Genomic DNA, 22,345 nt, shown 5'->3' on the forward strand with positions numbered 1-22,345 from the left:
CATAAAGAATAAAGCCAAATAAAACTATCACTTAGGGTCAAGTAATAAAGATTATGGGGAATTGGCAGGGGAACAGACACATAGGCCAACAGGAAAAGTTAATGAGCACAGAAATAGTGCCATATATGTCCAACTGATTTTGGTTAAAGGTACAAAAGCAGGCTGAAGCAGGCTGGTGAAAAAAAGAGATGCTGGAGTCCCTGGACAGACAAAAACACAAGCCCAAGTCAACATCTTTTTTTTTTCTTTTTGGGTCACAACTGGTGATGCACATGAGTTACTCTGGCTCTGTACTCAGGAATTTCTCCTGGCGGTGCTCGGGGGACCATATGGGATGCTGGGGATTGAACCCGGGTCGGCTGTGTGCATGGCAAACGCTCTACCTGTTGTACTATCACTCCAGACCCCCAAGTCAACATCTTATTCAAAAATTAATTCCAAGTAGATGACGGACTTAAATATTAACCATAACAAAACAAACTTTTAGGGTAAAATAAAAACAGGAGAAAACCTTCAGCTTGTACTAGGCATATTTCTTATATTTTGACATCTAAAGCACATCTATGAAAAGAAAACATTGATAAAGCTGGAAAGATAGTACAAAGGTTAAAGTGTTTGATTTCCATGCATCTGACTTCAGTTTAATCTGCAGAACCATATGGTTTCCTAAATATCACTGGTGTACCATCCTCCCCACTCCCCCCAAAGAAAAAAACAATCTTTAAAATTCAAAATATTTTCTCTGCAATATGCTGGTAAGGATATGAAAAGATAAGTTATACTTTGATAAAGAATATTTACTCATGACACATTTCATGAATGACTAGTATCTAAAATATTTAAAGAATTCTTAAAACCCAATGGTTAAAAAAAGAAAAAAATTAATCTAAGTAGAAAAAAATACAAAGAGATGCATCACCAAGGATGAGATAGAGATATCAAAAAAGCATAAGAGTAAATGATCAGCATCATTAGCAATTAGGAAAATGCGAATTAAAATCATAGTGTAGTATTACTATGCACTTATCAAGATAACTAAAACAAACATAGTGACAACATTTAATGCTGACAAGAATGTAGAAAAGCAGCATCTTCATACACTGTTGGGGGTAATGTAAAAATGTAGTCACTCTGGAAAGCAATTTGACAGTCTTGGGCATTTGTCTCTAAGAAATGAAAACATGTTCACACCAAACACTCCCCTTGATATATGAATGTCTAAAGCAGCTTATTATTTAAAATAGCCCCATCCAAACAACAAAACTGTGGCCAGATCTTTAAACAAGCTACAGTACTTCCACAGCGTGGGATACAACTGAGCAAAAACGGGAATCACAATTAAAAGCAAGAACCTGAATGATTTCTCTCTTCTTTTTTTTGGGCAGGGGGGTGGGCAGTTGCTGTTGCACCCTGTGTGTAAACCAGGGTTTACCCCCAGTTCTGTGCTTAGGGATCACTCCTGGCAGGGTCAAAGGAACATGTGGGGCACCAAGGGTCAAATCCGGGTTGGCTGTGTGAAAGACAAGTCCCAAACTAGCTCTAGCCCTAACTTCTAAATATTTCCAAAGTGACAAAATTATAGAAAGGAAATTATATAATTTTGATTATAGATTTTTGGTTATGAGGGAAGAGGGTTATAGTATAAAATATTACAAAAGAGAATCCTTGGGGGTCAGAATAATAGTACAGTATAACAGTACACACAGAATAATACAGAATAATAGTACACGCAGCCAACTCTGGTTTAAATCACTGGCACCCATGTTTGTTGGATACCATTAGGTTGTCCTTCTAACACCCAAGGATAGTAGAGATAAGGATCAGGAGGATTACTCCACAACTTGGAAGCCAGCCAAGTGGAGTACAAGCTGTGGGAAAAGGCAGCTGAGACAGAGAAGGGACCACCAAGTAAAGGATCCTTGGGATGGAAGATGTGTGCTGAAAATAAACTACAGACCAAACATGATGGCCACTTAATACCTGTATTGCAAACCACAACACCCAAAAGGAGAAAGAGAGTAAAAGGGAATGCATCTGCCACAGAGGTGGTGGGTTGGGGGGTAGGGAGGTGGGCAGAGAGGTACTAGGAATATTGGTGGCGGTGAATGGGCACTGGTGGAGGGATGGGTGATGGGTGCTCGATCGTTGTATGACTAAAATATAAGCATGAAAGTTTGTAAATCTGTAACTGTACCTCACAGTGATTCATTAATTAAAACAACAACAAAAACACATTGGTTTGTCCTTGCTCTTCCCACAGGGAGCTTACATTTATTGAGCTACTCCCACAAGAGTACCCGTGAGGCACACTCAATTCCATTAAGCACTAATAATCCTGTATCGCTTTTCTCTTTCCTTTATGTCACTTGCATGGTTTAGCAATGTCCTTTTTGTATAGACACAGGAAGACAGTTGATGCTATGCTTTGTAACATAGGAGTTAATTGACTAGAAATGATATTTATTCCAGGGCATCCATCATATTTACTTGACTTAAGCCTCAGTTTCCTTTATTTTCTAACACCCCCAAAAAGAGGATCCCAATGAAGGGACTGGATGCACCCAGAGCAAGCTGAAAGCTACTCTGGCATCAAAAGGGGACAAGCTAAGTGCCACAAGTATAATATGTTAAAAGCATGGTCATGGGACAAACCCTGTTATGACCTAAAGAGAAGTAACTGAATAAGGACCCTGCTGGGGTTAGGAAAGACTAACCCGGCCTGAGGACTGTGGTCCAGAATATATAGCTAGATGTCCCCAGGAAGAGCCAATCTTTAAGCTTAATATATATCTTACTGGTTCATATAAAATGACTAGAAATAGTATAAGAAGTAAACTTTCTATGATTGTTTAAATGGATTACTAGCTGAGGAAAGGATAAAGCAATACACCATAGATGGAATCCCACCCTTGAGCAGATCTAGTAATCTGGAGGGCTGAACTCTCAGATGAGATTGTGTCCTTGAGTTAATCTCTTAGAACTTCCCCGGAAGGAATGGCTTTATATATGTTTGTTATGATGGTATTCAACCCCATCTATATGTACCTCCACCCTTCATGATTCCTATATAACTATCCTATATGGGGAAAGAGGGCATGAGAAAGGACTAGACAATGACTAGAAGACTAAAACAATGAGAGGACTTTGAGGTCTACGAGGAGACTAGGATGATGGAACTATGAAAACTGGGACTACGACCAAAACTACGACTACGATTGTGCTGCAAGGGGAGAAATTGGACTACATCGGGGAGGAGAGAGAAATAAACTGACAACTGGCCAGCCCCAGACCTTAGACCGTCCATTGCCATAGTCTGGGCTGGGGAGGTGGCTCTCGGCCACCAAACACTCAAGTCCCGCATGTACCCACGCGCTTCCTTGGAAACTCACACATGTGGCCCCCGAGCTCCCCAGAAGTGATTCCTGAGCACAGAGCCAGGAATATGCCCTGAGCACTGCTAGGGGTGACTCCAAAACAAAAAAAAATGACAAAAACAAATGGTTTCTTTAATCTTGGCTGTATTGATATCAGTATCTTAACTACAATAATATTCTATAATTTTACCAATGGGAAAATTTAATAAAATGTATACAGAGTTTTCTGTATTATTTCTTATAAGTGCATGTGAATTTATAAATTATCTAAAAGTAAAAGGTTTCTCTCCGCTGCTGCACAAGCATGATCCCAGAGGCCAACTGAACTACTTGGGACATGAGAAGCTCGCAAGAATGCCTCCAGACTGTGAACTGAGCCACTGCCTCATGCAGTGCCAGTGGGCAAGGGTTTCTCTCTCCAGGCTTTTCCATCTTATGAGCACCACAAAAGGGAAGTAAAAGTATGCAGTGATGCAATTTCTGGCAGAATTTTCCCTGGACTTTATACAGAAATCCAAAACCTAATACCTCTTAATTGTCAGCAATGTGAAACGGTTCCTTTTTGGCAGGTCTGACTTTGGGGGGAAACTCAAAACAATAATAGTGAGCTTTTTGTTGAAATACTGAAGGTAATCAAAGTAGCAGCCACTTCTCTAGACTGTGAACTAAGCTATAGCCCCATGCCGGCTGAGGAGAGGAAATATTCTCGGTTCTTTTCCCTTTTTGGGGAGAAACTCGGGGTGGCGTTCGCCATATTATGAAGTCTATTAAGCAGGCACAAACTTGATGGCGTGGGAAGGGGAAAAAAATTATGTACAGCGGGACGCTTGGAACAGCGGGACGCTTGGGCAGTCTCGGGCTAGGGCCGATACCAGCGCACGCTCCACCGAGATTCGACCCAGGTGGCCACACTTTTGTGCGGCCGCTTTGCTGCTGATCAACCAGGATCCGGAGGCCAACTAGACTACTTTTGGTTCCAGAAACTGCTTGCAGCCATGTCTCTAGACTGAACTAAGCCATAGCCCCACGCTGGCTGAAGACAGGAAATATCCTTCTTTCTCGTTTTTTTTTTTCTCTTGTCGGGCGGCGTAGTGTCCCCCATATTATGAGGACTATTAAGTAGGCCCGAACTTGGTGGCGTGGGAAGGAGGAAAAAAAAACCAAGAAAAGAGTTATGTACTTGGAACTGCGGGACTTCATTCTCAGCAATGGAAAACTAATTATCAAGTGCTTCCTTGGCAGTAGGGCTATCTTTTTTGGGGGAAACTCCAACAACAATAGTGTGTTTTGTGTTGAAATATAGAATGTAATCAAGGTAAAGAGAAAATGAAGTGAAATGTATCAGTTACACAGGCAGGGGTGGGAGGTATACTGGGGTTTTTGGTGGTGGAATATGGGCACTGATAAGGGATGGGTGTTTGAGTATTGTATAACTGAGACATAAGCCTGAGAACTTTGTAACTTTCCATATGGTGATTCAATAAAAAAATAAAAGTAAAAGTTTTGATTAAAAAACAAAAAGTAAAATTTCAATTAAAAAACTATTTATTTGTGGGGAGGGAAACTGTTCATCCATTTCCTGAATGGATGCTGATGGATACATTGACAGAGTCAAAATACAAACCAAGTGTTTTACCTCAGATTTCAGGACTCTGCATAGTAGTATAGTAAACTTTTCTTCAACTTATAGAAAAAAATATGTCACTATGCATGTATGTCCTATTTTTTTTTAAATGCAAAGAACGTTGTTGCTTCATTGACACAAGTCACTGTAGGTGAATAAAAAAGAAAGGGCAGAAGAGAAGACTGCACATTTACAAGAATTGTGGGTTTGGTTTTATGAGTGAAAGTGGCAAAATAAAGGAATCAGGTCCACTCTGACATTTCCCAAGCCTTAATGGTCCCTTGACATTCTAGCTGTCTAGTTTTACTTTCACACTTCTCTCTTACATTAAAGAGAGTAGAAATTTGGCACCATTCACTAGATAAACATACAGATTTTGAGGTGTTGAAAGGATTAAAGTTCTCAGTGGGATCCTCTTTCAGCCACTGAAATAAAGTGTCATGACAATACATGTTGCAGAAGTGGATGGCTTAGAGCCAGAGGGATACTACAGCAGGTAGGGGGCTCGCCTCGCATGAGGATGACCGGTGTTTGAGTTCCCAGCATCCCATATGTCCCCCTAGCTCCGCCAGGAGTAATTCCTGATTGCAGAGCTGGGAGTAGCCACTGAGCCCTGCTGGGTGTGGCCCAAAAACTAAAAAAGGAGAAAAATGAATAGGACATAAGGAAAGGACTAAGTCATCACAGAATCAACTGAATGTTAATAAGCAGTACTAGAATTTGCTTTCTTCTTAGTTTTAAAAATATCTAAGAAAATAAACACTAATGGACTAAAATATCTACTTCTTCCAAACAAAATAACCTTACTTTAGCAAATGTGTTAGATACCATTTTAGATACAGAATTCTCAATAGAGTGACCTTAGCATTGCTGAGTGTGGCCCCAAACCAAAGAAAAAAAGTAAATTGTGTGTGTATGGGGATATAGACATGTGTGTATATGTATATACACACATATATATTCACATATATGTAGTTTGAGTTCTCTTTGATCCTTACAAGATTGTTTTTAAACAATTGTCTATGTACAAAATATCCTCTGAAGGGATGGGAGAGATACTATGAAGGTTAAGGCTCTTTCCTAGTACATGGCTCCTGCCGCGACCCTGATTCAACCCCAACACCACAAATAATCCTCCAAGTACCATAGGGCATGGCCTCTGAGCACAGAGCCAGAGCACTAGTGGGTGTGGATCCCTTCACGAATTCATTAGAATCTCAGTATTTATGTCACTAATTTGTCTCACTAGTTTCTATGCATTTTCTCCATATTATTGCAAAACTTTATAAAAAGTTTTCTATATTTTATAGCATTATTTTAAATATTGAAATTTTACAGCTTCCATTTATGAGGTAAGTTTAAATGAATGGTATTAGCAATAAATATTATTCATATATAACATTGTATTATATGTAGGAATAATTTATTAAAAGTCAAAGGTGACACTGAGGGGCCAGAGTGTAGCTCAAAGGGCTGAGCTCTGGCTTTGCTTAGAAAAGTACCAAGGTCGGGGGCTGGAGTGATAGCACAGTAGGTAGGGCATTTGCCTTACATGCAGCACCAAAACTGTGGGGGCCCTGATTTTAGCTCTCCCAGTTTCATCCCTTAGGTAGCTCAGTTGGGAGAGCAGAAGACTCTTTCTTTCCCAGTTTCTAGAACTATGAGAAACACATTTAAGCTACTCATAAACTATCCAACCTCTGACAATTTTTTTACCAGCAGGCTGAATAGACTTAATAGAAACTGGTACTGAGAAGTAGGGTGCTGCTATAACAAACATCTGAAAAATGTGGAAGTGCCTTTGGCAGCGATATAGGTAGAAAACTGGAAGTTTTGAGGCATGCACTAGAAAAATCCTACATTACCATCATCATTATTAATGCACTGCCAATGAATTCTGATGACAAATTCTGATGACAAATGAAAAATTTCTGTACAGAAATTCTCAGTGCTGAGAGAGAGACAGAGAGAGAGAGAGAGAAAGAGAGATAGATAGAGAGAGAGAGAGAGAGAGAGAGAGAGAGAGAGAGAGAGAGAGAGAGAGAGAGAGAGAGAGAGAGAGAGAGAGAGAGAGAGAGAGAGAGAGAGAGAGAGAGAGGAGGTAAGGCGTTGCTTTGTACATGGCCAACCCAGATTCAATCCTGCATATGGACCCATGAGCGCCTCCAGGAGTGACCCCTGATGATTGCACTCCTTTGTCGCTGGGGTTGAGAACCAACATAAACTTTTAGAGAATAGTGACACCTAGTGTTTAAAATTATTATTCTTCTTAGATGATGAAGAGATTCATGAGCCTGAACACAGACAAGCACTTTCATGAGTGGAAAGCTTGTGTGTTCCCTCAGTCCACTCCCAACAGAAGGGGGGTTTCCTGCTCTTCTTATGCTCTTCAATCTATAGTGAATCCTGAGATTCCTTTCAGGTGAGAGGTCAGGTAAGTGCTATAGCCTGACCCAGGGAGCAGGGCCTGGACCCCAACAATCACCTTCAGTGGCAAAACCCACTCAGACTCACCTCTGCTATCCTTTTCCTCAGGTTCTCCTTGCTCATATAAGAAGACTGAAGGGACATGACACTTTCTTCTCTTTGAATCAAAGATGACAAGACACTTTTGTAGTTGTAGTATTGTCTTAATAGCTCCAAAACACTTTCACAGTGATCGAGGCTATGAAAAGAAAAACAAGTAACTATGTTAAATATGTATATTCAATATACACAAACACACATATATATGGATATCCACTTTATGTCTGGAAATAGCAAGATATTTTTTTTATCTCTGTGAGTCTCTACCATAATCAATGAAAAGTTAGAGCAGAAATTTTCCTCAACATGGTTTCATCATAGTTTTACCATTTTATCCCAAGAAAAATAGCCAGAATTTTATCTGGTACACAGATGGAATAAATAACCTCAGATCGCTATTTTTCACCAGGCCCGTATGACGCTGCATGGAGTAAGTTCTGGAAAGAAGCGCAGGATTCCAAGCCTTCTAAAATCAGTGTCTCATTTTCATCATCACCAAAGACAAGTTGGACACCAAAGCTACCCCAGCACTATTCTTGGAGATTGTTTTCATGTTAATGGAACAAGTCACAGGCTATTATGGGGTGGGGGGGCGGGGGGCGTCTACTCAACTCATTCTAGATTCAGCCTTTTAGAAAAAGCAAAACACTTGGGTGATTCAGATAATGGCCGGGCATGCACATTGTCACCCTAGATAAGTGACTGCTTCTTTGGCCCTTGATTCTTTCCTCTGGGAATATGAAGGAGAGATGACATCAGACACAGCAGGCGCAGATTCAGGGAGGAAGCAGAAGTCACAGAAATCTGTGCTGAAAGGACCAGTGGCAGAAGGCAGAACTAAGGAACATCAGGGCGGGAGACGTGCCCTGCAGAAGGGTTCCTGCCCCGCAAGAGTGAGGCTCTGGGGCACCTCACCAAGTGTGATCCCCAGCACTGGCAGACAGGACCCCTGGCATCATGACAACTATGATCCTCTGCACTGCACCACCAAGAACAAGGAAAACCGCCAAGGAGCTGGTGCCCCAGGAACAAACTGGAGCAACAATGTAGGTAAAGGGGAAAGTAGCCTGTGCCAAGAAGGAGGCTGCTGGAGTGGCAGGATAAAGGGAAGGAGGGGTAGTGATGCCACCCTGACCTCCCACTTGTCTTTTTTGTTGTTGTTGTTTTGTTTTGTTTTTTTGGGTCACACCTGGTGATGCACAGCGGTTACTCCTGGCTCATGCACTCAGGAATTACTCCTGGCGGTGCTCGGGGGACCATACAGGATGCTGGGAATCGAACCCGGGTCTGTTGCGTGCAAGGCAAATGCCTCCTGTTTGTCTTGCATCTAATCTACTAGGCCTTGTCCATCCTAATCCAGCTGCAGTGTTGGCCTGGCTGGTACCATCGGAGGACTCGGCCCTCTCAACAACTTCCTTAGGTGTAGGGCAGGAAGGTGACAGGCCTGGAGACTCTTCAGCAAAATCACTATCTGATTTTGCTTTGCTTTGTTTTGGGGCCACACCTGGCTGTGCTCAAGGCTTAATCCTGACTCTTGGATCTGGACTCAGGGACCACTCCTGGCAGTGCTTGGGGGCTCCTATGAAGGGTTGGGGATTAAACCTAGGTCAGCCAAGTACAAGGCAATTGCCTGATCCACTATCTCTTTAGTTCCACAAAATTACCCTTGGGACAGGGTGTAGCCATGTGCCTTGAATTCTTGAGCCTTGCTGAGACTCTGTAGAAAAAAAAAATTCACAGGCAACACCTGCCATTTAAGTAAGGTGCTACGGTAAAATAACACATACTCAAAGGACACATGCTTTCACCATGTCCTGACCCCTGGATCCGTGAATATGTAACCTTATGAAGCAAATGGGACTTTGCAGATACGGTTAAGTTAAAGATATCAAGATGAGGAGGCTGTCACAGACTATCCAAGTGAATACAATCTAATTTCAAGAGTCAGAACTGGAAGATGTGACAACAGAAGTAGAGGTGAGAGACACAGAGCTTTGAAGATGCTACAGTAGCTTAAAATGATGGCTTGAACGATGGGAGGTGGCGGCAGTAGTGGCTTGTGGTAAAGCACTGTCTTCAGACACAAGAACATTAATTTGATCCCTGGTACTGCCTCACAGGCTATAGTGCAATCCCAATAGCACTGCTATTTGCAATCCCCAGGTCCACAGCCAAGTGCATGATCTCCAGGGCACTACAACCAAGTGTGTGTGAGTACAGCAACCAAGTATGTGACGCCCAGTGAGTATGTGTGGGAGCACTGCAACCAAGTGTATGAGAATCCCTGGTCATCACAATAAAAAGGAAAGAAAGAGGAATAAATAAATGCATGCCTGCATGCATTCATCCATCCCTACAAAGACGTATCATGCTAAGCAAAATAAGCCATAGGCAGAGGGACAAGTTCCTGATAATTTCATTCATCTGTGGTATACAGAAAAACAAAACAAGGGTACAGACATTATCAATGAATAATAAACCCAGGCACTGAATTTCAGAACTGGGAACACCAGCTTGCAAGGGGGTGGGGGGCGAGGTGGGGGAATGAGGAGGAAGACTGGAAGCAACACCGGGCATTGGTGGAGAGCTATGGGCACCTCAGTGATGGGAATGTGAGGTTAACTGTATACATCAAAACCATGAATGTCAATACCATTATTAATATGTAGCTTAAAATATCTATGTATTTTAAAAGATGAGGAGGATCATGGGCCCACTGGTGGTGATCTTCTTTGGCAGTAATCCTGTACATAACTTTGTACAATATTATGAACTAAATGTGTTCATAATCGGGGCTGGAGCAACAGCACAGTTGGTAGGGCATTGCCTTGCATGTGGCCAACCCGGGTTCGATTCCCAGCATCCCATATGATCCCCCAGCACCGCTGGCAATAATTCCTGAGTGCAGAGCCAGGAATAACTTCTGTGCACTGCTGGGTGTGACCCGAAAAGCAAAAAGATAAATAAATAAAAATTTTTTAAAATGTTCATAATACTGTAACCAAGCTGCCTAAGCTATATAGATTTTTCTAAATATGAAAAGATATACAAGTCAAATAATGTAGCAGGACTCCTCCAGAGAACGGAAATGGGAGAAAGCAAACAAAATCTCTCCTGAGGTCTCTGGAAAGGAGATGTGAGGATTTTTCACTATAAAATAAATTGTGCTGTCTTTTTTTATTTTTCCCTTTTTGAGTAACACCTGGTTATGCACAAGAGTTACTCCTGGCAGTGCTCAGGGGACCCTATGGGATGCTGGGAATCAAACCTGGGTTGGCCGTGTGCAAGGCTAACTAAGGCCCTACCTGCTCCAGCTCCTAGTTGTCTTTAAGCGACTGAATTCCTGGTATTGTTACAGTAGCAGTAATAGAAATGGGACTTTTAATAACTAATGTTCTACTGTATTTGGTTTATTTTCCAAAATAACTTCTTTTATCTACTCGCTGTGGTCCGTGATGCTGGGTCTTGCACAGACAGTTAGCTTCCAGTGTGAAATTCACTTGTCCCCGCCATACCCCTTTCCCCCTCCCCCGGGGGATGTGTTTTCACTGTACCATACAAATTTCACAAAGCTCATTGGTGCTGTAGACAATTTCCCATGCTGGGAAACACTCTTTTGTCTTACCAGTCAGTGATGGAAGCTTTTGTATTCTCCCACAAGATAGCTGTATTTCGGCACTGTTCACTCAGAGTTTGTTCTTTGGCACCTTTGAATTGTAGAAGGGAATCTGCCAATTCTTCTAAATATTTCTTCTCACTTTCATATTCATCTAGGTCCTTATCCAGTCTCATTAATAATTTTTTCCTTAATTATGAAAGAAAAAAAGTTCAATAACCAATTTCACTTGACACAAATATGGAAAATTCAGGGAGTTCACTAATTTTAATTTGTCCTCACGTGATTTATGCCATAGAGCTCAGGAGATTCTTTGCATTGCCATAATACTAATATGGTTTTCAAAATAAAATATGCAATACCACAAGTAGTGACATACTTGTAAAGGGTGTATATCAATGCATCTGAGAGATAACAGAGAGAAAGAGTGTGTACCTGTATGGGGAATAAAAATGAGCCAAGGAGGAAGGAAAACTGCAATTTTACCCTGTTTATGAACTTTCCCATATCAAAAAGAAGTCACATGAACTAAAGATTTTAACTTTAACTAATCCTAGCAGGATTGATCCCATTCACTGAGATCAAAGTCGCTTTTTATCATATACTGACAATATCTGTTTGTCTTCTGTAGGATAACATTATGTTTGTCCTTTCAGCCATGCCGCAGGGAACTTAGTTTACCTTAAAGCAATATCATTTTGTATGAGGACAGTAAGAGATGTATCAAACTTAAAGTTTGGTTCTTTCTGAGGACATCTCACTATATATTCCAGACCACAGTCCTCAGATCAGGTTAGTCTTCCTAACCTCAGCAAGGTCCTAGTCTCGTCATTACTTTTGGATCATGACAGCATTTGTCTATGACCATGCTCTCAACTTATAGTTGAGTATTGTGGCACTTTGGCCTTGCCCATTTCGATGCCAGGGTAGCTCACAGATTGCCATGGGTCCATTCTGTCTCTGCTTCTGGGGTGCTAGGAACTAAGGGAAACTGAGTTGAGAAAGCAGGTGCCCAGGAGTAAATATTATTGGAGTCAATCAGCTCCCAAGTTACAAATCATAATATTAACTGTTTTCCTGTGTCCATACAGAAAGGACATTGCTTTAAGGTAAATGAAGTTTCCTGTGGCAAGGCTGAAAGGACAAACCCAATGTTACCCTACAATCTTCCATTTAGTTATCTCTGGAGTCCACTCCCATAATGCTATCACTTCTGACTACCCTCTATAACTGTGGTTAGAATTCTATAACCTCCATGTTGCTAAACCTATATTCTACTCTCAGTGCTTGTTTTCATGCGGTAGCAAGCAGCACATACCACAATTGATGCCTTCCTTCTCACCTGAAGCTTTTCCCCTGACCCCCTGGACTTTCCTGATTTTCCTCCTTCTATACTCATCACTTCTCAGTATATTTGATGGTTCCTCTTCATCTCTTGTGCTGTTCAGAGTTCCCTGCAGTATACAACATGGGCCTCTTCCCTGGCCTACCCAAATGCACACTTTGGACCATCCCACCCATATTATGGCTTTAAGTAGCATTCTAAAATGCCAGTGACTCTCAAAAGTAGACTTATAACCCTGACCTTGATCCTGTTAGGCAAGGCTGTTTTTTCTAAGAATCTTACTGGCATACCTATTTGCATGTCAAATAAGTCATTTGAACCGATTATTTTTAAAACAGACCACTCCTGGGGGTGGAGAGATAGTGCAATGGGTAAAGCACCTGCCTTGCATGAGGCCAACCCAGATTCATACCTGGCACCATATATGGCCCCCAAAGCACTGCCAGGAGTGATCCCTGAGCACAGAGTTAGAAAAGCACTGCCAGGTATAGTCCAAAATCAAAATTAAAAAGTTAAATAGACCATACCTTATTTTTCCTTCCACACCTGACAAATTTCAGTCTTTCTCATTACTCATGGTAATAAATTCTTCTAGTGACTCAGGTGAACTGTGGAACCATTCCTGATGCCAGTGCTTCTTCTATACCCTGTGACTAATGTGTCAACAAATGTGCTTGACTCTCTCTTCAAAATACATGTAGAACGTTAACACTTCACCCCTAAGCTCTAGTCTATGCCACCATTGTGCCTTCCCTAGATGACTGTTATGAGGTCAAAATGGGCTACCCAGACTTTCCTTGACTCTTACAGTTTATTTTCAACACATCAGAGAGAACCTGTTATGATGGAATGAAATCATTTCCTTTTGCTCAGAGATCTCTGATGACATTCCAACTCCCTCACAGAAAAAGCTTTAAAATTGTCACAGGGCCCACAAGCTAAGTCAATAATACTCATCACTTCAGACTTCTTTCCATACTCTGCCTCTCATGTTGACGTTTTCACCCCTGGCCCCTCCCCAAACATGGCACTCTCAGTCCCATGCCAGGCCTTTGTACCTACTGCTTCCTCAGCTTGGAAGGCCCTTCCTTTAGGGAGTTATTTGGCTAGCTGTCTCCCCATTTTACCCAAAGCTGCCTCCTCAGCAGAACCATCCTGATAATTTCATTTGTAACCCTCACCTCTTTCCTTACTTAATTTTTCTCAGTGTTTGACACCATCAAACATGTAGAGTATCTTACTCCTATTTTTATAACCTCATTTTGGTCAATACAACACAGGCTGATAGGCTTTAGGCAGCTGATAAGAAGTATGTGTGTCTGTCTTGTCATGTGATAGGGTTAGGACCCTGGTTTCTCAGGCCTTCTAAGGCCCATGGACAAATGTTTTCCATCCTGCTCTAGAAAATCAGTGCTGCAAGGGGAAAGAATTGAAGTTTTTAGTTAATTGCTATATTTCTAGCACCTAAAACAGTGCCTGACAGCTAATACTTACTTGTTGTATTAATAATAAAAGTAAAAATTAAACTAACTTATTTCTTAACATAGTCTTTAATTTACAAAGTCCTTATATTTCTTATTTATAAGCCCATGTAAAATCTATTAACAACAAAATGTGTAATAAATTAATAATAGTTTAGCATCTCATTAAGAACTTAGGCTCTGTATTAATCAACATCCATTGATGAGGGCGAAAGGAAATGTCAGAGAGAAGGGCTTGCTCAGCAAAGAACCCTGAAAGAACCTTATACCGGAGCAACTAGAGGTGGACAAAGGAGGAGAGAGAAAGCAGGAGGAAGGAGGAGAAGCTCAACAGCACTGACTCTTGCTGACATTTGCATTTACAGGCCTGGAAAATGAATTGTCTGATAGCATTAAAATATTAGCACTTGGGGGCCTGAGAGAAAGTCACTGTCACTGTCACTGTCACTGTCACTCCATTGCTCATCAATTTGTTCAAGCGGGTACCAGTAACGTCTCTCATTGAGAGAAAGTACAAGAGCTAAATCACTTTCCTTGTATGAGGCAGACTCTGCTTCAATCCCCAGCATAGCTTATGGTCCCCTGAGCACAGCCAGGGATGACCCCCCCCTTACCCCCCCACATTGCTTAACTCCCCTCCAAAAAAAACCAAAATAAACTAGTCATATCATGCCAGAGAGATGGCTCAATGCCTGGGGGAGGTCCATATTCAACCCTGGCACTGCATGGTTTCCCCACTCCCGACCTAACACTCCTGAGAACAAGTTCAAGAGTAGTGAAGTGTGGCCCCCAAAAATCATGAAAAAAAAAGAAAAGAAGCACGCATGGAGAAGACCCAGTTTAGTTTAACCCAATTCTACTCAGTCTCCAGGAACGCTAAGCTTAGCTTATCTCTTCAATGCAGCCCCATGCCCTGTCACCTCTTAGTGCCATCCTAGCCCCACTGAGAGGAGATCAACTCATGAAGGAAGAAGCAAGGACAAGATGGGCCATGTGGGGGCTGGAGCAATAACACAGCGGGTAGGGCATTTGCCTTGCATGCAGCCGACCCGCGTTCAATTCCCAGCATCCCATATGGTCCCCTGAGTACTACCAGGAGTGATTCCTGAGTGCAGAGCCAGGAGTCAGCCCTGAGTATCACAGGGTGTGACCCAAAAAGCAAAAAGAAAAAAGATGGAAAGATGGGCCATGTGTATCTTCCCCCATCACACCTACTGCTTCGTTATAACTGTACTACATTTCCTAGGTCTCCCTGCATTGAGAAAAACCATCACTACAGCAAAAGGACCAGACAGAAGCAGTTCATCTACTTTACATATTTTACTACTTCTTTTCTCTATGGCAATGACAAGTTCAAAGAAAATATGCAACAATGCATAAAGGCAAACAGGAAGCGTCTTTGAAGTCTACAGAAAAGAATGCTGAACAAGAAACAGCAGGGGATTAAAGAGAAGGGGAAAGATGCATTTGCTTCATCTCATAGCTATTCAGAAGTACAGGAAAGCATCATCGTGCATGGAAACTGCTGGGAGCCAGAGTGAGACCTACCTCTGTTTCACCGCAGGAACAGAAGGGTCTTTTAGACCAATTTTACTGATTTGAGTGTGCACATCCTGGATATTTTTCAGGAGTTCATTACTTGTGGAAATACAAATCTCTAGCAATTTGTCTTTCTCATTGAGTTTCTTTGATGTACGATCGTCACAAGACTCTGATAACTTTGTGGACACAAGATCAAGAAGTTCTTCACAGGAAGTTTTTTCATCCAAGTCAATATTTTTTAAGTTGATCTGAAGCTTCTTCAGACATTTGTCCAAATGCTTGGCTTTGTCTTTTTCATGATTTTTTTCCTCCTCAGTTCCTACTAGCAAAGTACTTTCTGCTGCCTCTTGGTTAACTGAGACTGCACCAAGCTCAACAGAGCTTTCTGCTGTTCTCAGAGAAGCCAAAAGTTCTTCAAGGGCTCTGAGGGCATCTTCACTCATCTGTACTTTGAGGTTCATTTCTTCGAGTTGGGTTCTGTGTTTCTCTACAATATTCTGTGTTGCTTGTAGATCGAGTGGGTGTAATTTCTTTAATGTCAAGTTGTCTGACTGTTGCAAATGCTTACATGTTTCCATCTGTTTTGCTATGGAATTTTGGACAGACTAAAATAAAGGGGGAAAAAAGCTGAACATACTGAGGCTGAAAAAAGACAAACTGAGTCAGAAACTAGCCTCAAATTATATGATCAGATCTGATCTAAAAAACTGCTTCTCAGTTTAACCAAGGCAGACAGATTCAACAGAAGGAAATATTTTCATTACAAATAATCAGATGCTCCAGCTGTTTCATTATCTGATACTCCTGATGTTTCAAGACCAAGCATATAAATCTACCTCTCAATGAAAATAGTGACTGACTCACAGAGATATCTGAAATTTTGTAATTTTAAAAACTAAAACCAATATTTTTATTTAAAATGGGATGTCAAATAAGAAAACTGAAGAAATGCTATTTGAACATATGGATCTAGTATGTATTAAAGACTTCAGCTTTACAGAACCCATTCATAAGTTAGCCTACACTCAAGAAAAGAACTGGAGCAATAGTACAGCAGGTAGCGCATTTGCCTTGCATGCAGCTGACCCGGGTTCAATTCCTCCATCCCTCTTGGAGAGCCTGGCAAGCTACCAAGAGTATCCCTGCCCGCACGGCAGAGCCTGGCAAGCTACTCATGGCATATTCGATATGCCAAAAACAGTAACAAGAAGTCTCACAATGGAGACATTACTGGTGCCCGCTCCAGCAAATCGATGAACAATGCTACAGTGCTACACTCAAGAAAATACTTTGCTATTTAACCCAGATTCCTACTTCTAAATTTGCAAAGAATTAAAGAGTTGAGATATAAAAAAATCTGCATTATGAAAGATTTTTCTATCAGCACTTATGTCTTAAATATAAATGATTGGTGTAAAACCCATAAATATCTGAAAAAATGATTTTATAGATATTATGCAGGAACTTATATTTACCCTCAGGTTTTGATAAAGGCCATCAGCATTAGTGAGTTGGAATTCTTGAATGCCCACTTCTTGGAGGAGCAGGTCTGAGTCACAGATAAGGAGATATTCCTTCTCTAGAGGCAATATAATATGTTGCACAGCCTTCAGAGACTCCATTCTGGGTGAAAAAATAATGAGACACAGGGGAAACACATAGCAGAAAGGCAGCCTATAAAATATATTAATGTTGTGATATTATCTAGAAGAGAAAATGGTCATCTAATAAGAATTCATAGGGGGTTAGGTGATAAAATTGTTCAGTGGTCTAAGGCACATGTCTAGTATGCATTAGGACCCCAAGACCTGGTACCCCAAATACCACCAGGCATAGCCCTGGTGATCTCCAAACACCACCAGGTATAATTTATTATACCTCATCAGGTGTCATCCTGGGCCTCCAGTAGCAAGAAGTATCTGACCCAGTTGGTCAAGTGGCCCCCAGTCTTCCTGAGCACTGGTTGGGAGGTTCCCCAAAAGAATGCATACTATCGTGTGAACTGATCACTGCATTTAAACCCAAACCCAGCAACCCAAAATAACAAAAACTGAATTCATGGCTGTATCCAAGTACACTTAACAGTTCAATAGGCAGCACTCTTACAGGAAAATTATTATAAAACATACTTCTCTCCTGAACAAAATAATAATTTAACTTTGCTTTGACGACAAAGAGAACTCATTAATTATTAGTAGAAATACAATAAAAGTAGAGTTCAAAATTAGTAGAGTTCAAAGATAGGCTCACTTGATAACAAACTGAAAAGTGTGACTCATACATACTTAAATAACAGACTAGGGATCTCTGTTTCGTCCTATGTAAAATGGAAATATGTAGCGGGGATACATAGTAGCATACTCAGTTTAGATATGAGGAGATCAAAGTCTAGAGAAATTATGCACAAGGTCAAATTCATGTCTAAGGGGAAAAATGGGAAGAACAGTGGCAGTCTTTGGAATTCACCGACTTTAAGACCCACTTAAATCTCAGACCACAGGTATGTCCAGCTCAAAATTCAACCTTTCCAACTATTGGTTTCCTCATAAGTAAAAGGCAAACATAACAGCAGCTAGTCCCATGGTTGTAACAATGAAATGCAATAATATATTTTAGCATAGTACTAGTCTAGTTAAAAATGCAGTAAGTTATTGGTGAATAAATTTCAGAACTATACCTGGAAAGAAGATTATTCTGAAGTTCATTTTCTTTTTCCTTTAATGTTTCTCTTGTTTTAATGAAATACGGCTTGTCTGTGTCACTCACAAACTCTTCTAACTTCAATGAAGTGGTTTCAAACTCTTCCCAGCAAGCATCAGTTTCGTGTTTTAAGATCTGTATTAAACACAAAAATTCATTTGTCAACTAATGAATTAATAGGTGTGATGACTCTTTTTTTCAACATGAGACATGCGAAGCTGGAGAGATACTGCAGCAGGGAGGGTGCTTGCCTTGCATGCTGCCAACCTAGGATCAATCCTCGGTACTATATGTAGTCCCCTTGGTCATGCTAGGAGTGATCCCTAAGCACAGAATCAGTTGTAAGCCCTAAGTACAGCCAAGAATGACCCAACAACCAAAAAGGAAGTAAAAGAAAAAGGAAAAAGAAAAGGAGTGTGCATGCATATACGCACAAACACAATCAAAATCAGACTCTGACCAACTAGGGACATGAACACAAAATTTTACATGACAATACATTCAGAAATATTTTCAAGTATCTATAAATAAAGTATATTTCAGGAGACAAATGATAATAACTCAGTGCAGTCAAGGGAACCCACATTGTGACTTTGAAAGGAATTCAGAATTCCTTCTTCCAAGTTAGGTGCAAAGAAAGAATACAATCAGAAAGAGACGCCAAAAAAATAATTCTCCTTCCTGTAAATCACAAATCATTGTTTCTCATAAACTAAAACTGGGGTGAACCAGCACCACTTCTACTAAATGAGATGTGAAATTAATTTATGACTTATAATTAAACATTAACATTCTATACTATTCCAGATTCTTATCTTGGTACTTAAAAAAAAAGGCACTGCTACAGAATCCTACTGAGTACTCATCAGTTTAATTTGTTCTCATTTCCCTGAGGATTAGTGTAGCTTTTCTAACAAACTCATTATTCAGTCACAGAAGTATAGTCTCAAGACAGTTTCTTAATTGTGGTGAAAATATGTTAAATCCATCATTTGAACAACAGACCCTTTAATGTAAGGAATTTTGCTTATTCAGATGGAAAATAGAGAGGAGCCAGATGGTAGAATATGACTTAGGAACTGATATAGCAAAAGAAGATAACTGGAAAATATTGGAGGATAAAGCCCTTTTCTCCACCGAATGGGTTTGTGTAGGGTTCACTTCCAAGCAGAAGGTAAAAGTGTCACCCTACATAAATCATGCAAATATCATCCTCAAAATAAAGAAAATATTTATTTGTAGAGCTTAGAATCTGTAGAGCTTACAGGAGAACTCAGTACTCGACTGGTGATTTCAGTACCTCCTGAGCAAAGTGCAATGTTTCCACAGAAGGCTCTGCAGAATATCATCCATCATTTGACAAGAAAAAGCCCTACAATGCCTGCCCCGACCTTATTCCCAACATAGATAGACAATGTGACCACTTGCTCAATATGATGTGATTGGAATGAATACTGAGCACAGATTATTGTTAATGTTCGAGTAAGAAAGCCACATTGATTAAAGGGCCTTCGAATAGACACATCATTGGCCTGTTGTCTAAGCAGTAAAATGTGGAATGCATTTTATTGTGGAGATAAGAATGTGAAGAAATACATATGAAAAAGCTGGAGTGAGAGATCTCAAATAATAAATTTTCTATATCAAGGGTAAGGTTTTTGCTTTGTTTCTTTTGGTATCTTCTAAGCTTTCTGTATGTAATATCTTCATACCATTGTGCCACTTTTAATAGTGGGGGAGGGGTGAGGAAGTGTCTTTAGGACATTGGCAGAACTTCTTTTAAAGCAGTTAATATGAGAGAGACGCCAGCAGCTGAGTTATTCCAGAAAGACCAGGCCTCCACAGCCACTGGGCCAAGATCTCTGAACTCTAGACAGGATGTGGGCAAACAGTCCTGGTGCTGCCAAAGTCCCAGCACTCCATCCATCCACATCCAGCACCCGCCCCTATCAGGGAAATGGCCCAACTTCAGGACCTTCAGAGGCCAGAGAGACACCTGTAGATGATGTCCCAGCTCCAAAGCCCCCAAAGCATACAGCTGCATATGTGGCAACAAGTCCAAACTTTACAGAGCTGAGAGGCCACGAGAAACAAGAAAACTACATGAGAAAATTGAGTAGAATCCAACTAAGGTCAATGAGAAGAAACAACATAGAAGGTCCAACTCACACCTAACAGCTTAGTAAATCCTCAGGCCATGACTTTAGCAGCACCATTATGAAATACATGTTGTAATAAGCAATATAACGTAAATTATTTAGTGCCCACTAAGGGAGTAGGTGGGGTGTCTTGGGGGGGTGGGGAACTAGAGACATTAGTGGAGGGAAGGGCTCATTGGTAGTTGGAATATCCAATACCTGAAAGAACTGTATTGTATTTTGAACAACTCTGTAAATCACAGTATTTAAATCACTGTCACTGTACCACTGTCATCCCATTGTTCACTGATTTGCTCAAGCGGGCATCAGTAATGTCTCCATTAGTCCCAGCCCTGAGATTTTAGCAGCCTTTCCTTACTCGTCCTTCCCAACTATTAAAGGCTCTTTCAGGGTCAGGGGAATGAGACCTGTTATTGTTACTGTTTTTGACATATCGAATACACAGTAAGTCATTCCAGAAACAAAAATAAGTAAATAAAAAGATCAAATATTAAAAATATGGGGTATGATTAAATGATACAATATTATGGTATGCACGGAAGAGCCTGGCAAGTATTTAATTTAAGTTTAAAAAATAATAAAGGAGCTAATGTGACTGACACACTGAGCTGTATACACTTAGGGCATATGTAATATAGTTCTCAGTAGCATTCATGATACTGATGAACATTCTTAAACCAGCTCTGTGCTCCATCTCAGACATTCTTTCTGATAGTGGTGAGAGATGAATATATGTACCAAAACAACTGAAATGCATTATTGTTTGCTTAAATATCCTTATCAACAGGAAATGCCTTGATGTTTGACCTTTATGGTTGAACACTGAATAATAATTCAATGAACAGGGAGATACTGTGCACTTTGCATATCAATTCTAGACATTTTTTTCTGCATGACAGTTTGGTTTAAGCTTAATATTAGCTGTTAGGGTTTGACCTTATACCATTTAAGGCCAAAAGTGATGAGGATAATTATGGATATTGCCTTAACAGGGTGTACAACATCTGTATCAGAAATAATTGGTAAAGAGATGGGCTTCAGGAAGCTGAAATTTGAAAGACCTTTAAACTATTAGAAACTACTTTGAGAAAAAGTTTCCCATGATATATAATAAACACAATGTCTTGTCTGAAGCCTTCGTCCCCATCCCAAACAATCAAAAACTCTTTAAGCCCACAAGATGCAAAGTACCAAAAAAGGGCATGAGTAACAGGAGAACCACGAATCAAAATCTCTCCTGCATTTGGAACTTGAAGGCAAATTTACATTTTGGATTAAGAGACATTAGAATTACAATTCAACAAAGAATATTCTTTGGGAATACCTAGTGCGTGTCATGTCAATAAAAATGGTGAGCAGATATGATGCCTTTTATTTTCTAACAAAAGAAGGAACTATTGAAATACTATTTTCAAAAATTACCTGGAGGTCATTGAGTTTGTCCTGGAGAAAAGCACTACTCCATTCCTTACCACAAAGGAAATCAGAAGTAACTCTACATTCGTTGTTTGTAAGGTGTAGAGAGAGACTTTCTCTGTGTGTATCATACCTGTAAAATTTAATGCAATATTATCTAATATTTTTAAAGAAAGACCAAATGTTTTATTTAATTTCTCATATTATGAGAGAATGTCAGATAAGTTTTTTCTGTTAAAGTGATCAACCCACATACTAAGAAAATATAGCCCCATCAGGAGTGATCCCTGAACTCAAAACCAAGAGTAAGCCCTAAGAACTGCTGGGTATGGCCAAAAACCAAAACAAAAAATAGATCATGTTCGAATTGATGAAAGACTTTTGGTGCAAGTTTCTAGTTGTTTTCTGTGTGTGGGTGCAGGGAGGAGGGGCGAGTCACACCTGGGAGTACTCAGGGACTGCTCCTGGTTCTGTGCTTAAAAGTCACTCCTGGGGGTTGGAGCGATAACACAGCGGATAGGGCATTTGCCTTCACGAGGCCAACCCAGGTTCGATTCCCAGC

The 22,345-nt window shown here is 40.6% G+C and overlaps 1 protein-coding gene across 1 annotated transcript in view; it reads right to left on the reverse strand.

Moving 5' to 3' along the window:
* SYNE2 (spectrin repeat containing nuclear envelope protein 2) overlaps positions 1–22,345 on the reverse strand; it is a 300,041-nt gene that overhangs the window by 200,849 nt on the left and 76,847 nt on the right. The window contains exons 26-31 of the mRNA XM_055132548.1: positions 21,790–21,916; positions 18,186–18,343; positions 16,984–17,131; positions 15,515–16,113; positions 11,150–11,329; positions 7,513–7,663 (exon numbers count right to left, since the gene is read on the reverse strand). Coding sequence (XP_054988523.1) covers positions 7,513–7,663; positions 11,150–11,329; positions 15,515–16,113; positions 16,984–17,131; positions 18,186–18,343; positions 21,790–21,916 — 1,363 coding nt within the window. The remainder of the gene's footprint in view (positions 1–7,512; positions 7,664–11,149; positions 11,330–15,514; positions 16,114–16,983; positions 17,132–18,185; positions 18,344–21,789; positions 21,917–22,345) is intronic.

Source organism: Sorex araneus, chromosome 3, assembly GCF_027595985.1.
Source record: "Sorex araneus isolate mSorAra2 chromosome 3, mSorAra2.pri, whole genome shotgun sequence".
NCBI lineage: Eukaryota > Metazoa > Chordata > Mammalia > Eulipotyphla > Soricidae > Sorex > Sorex araneus.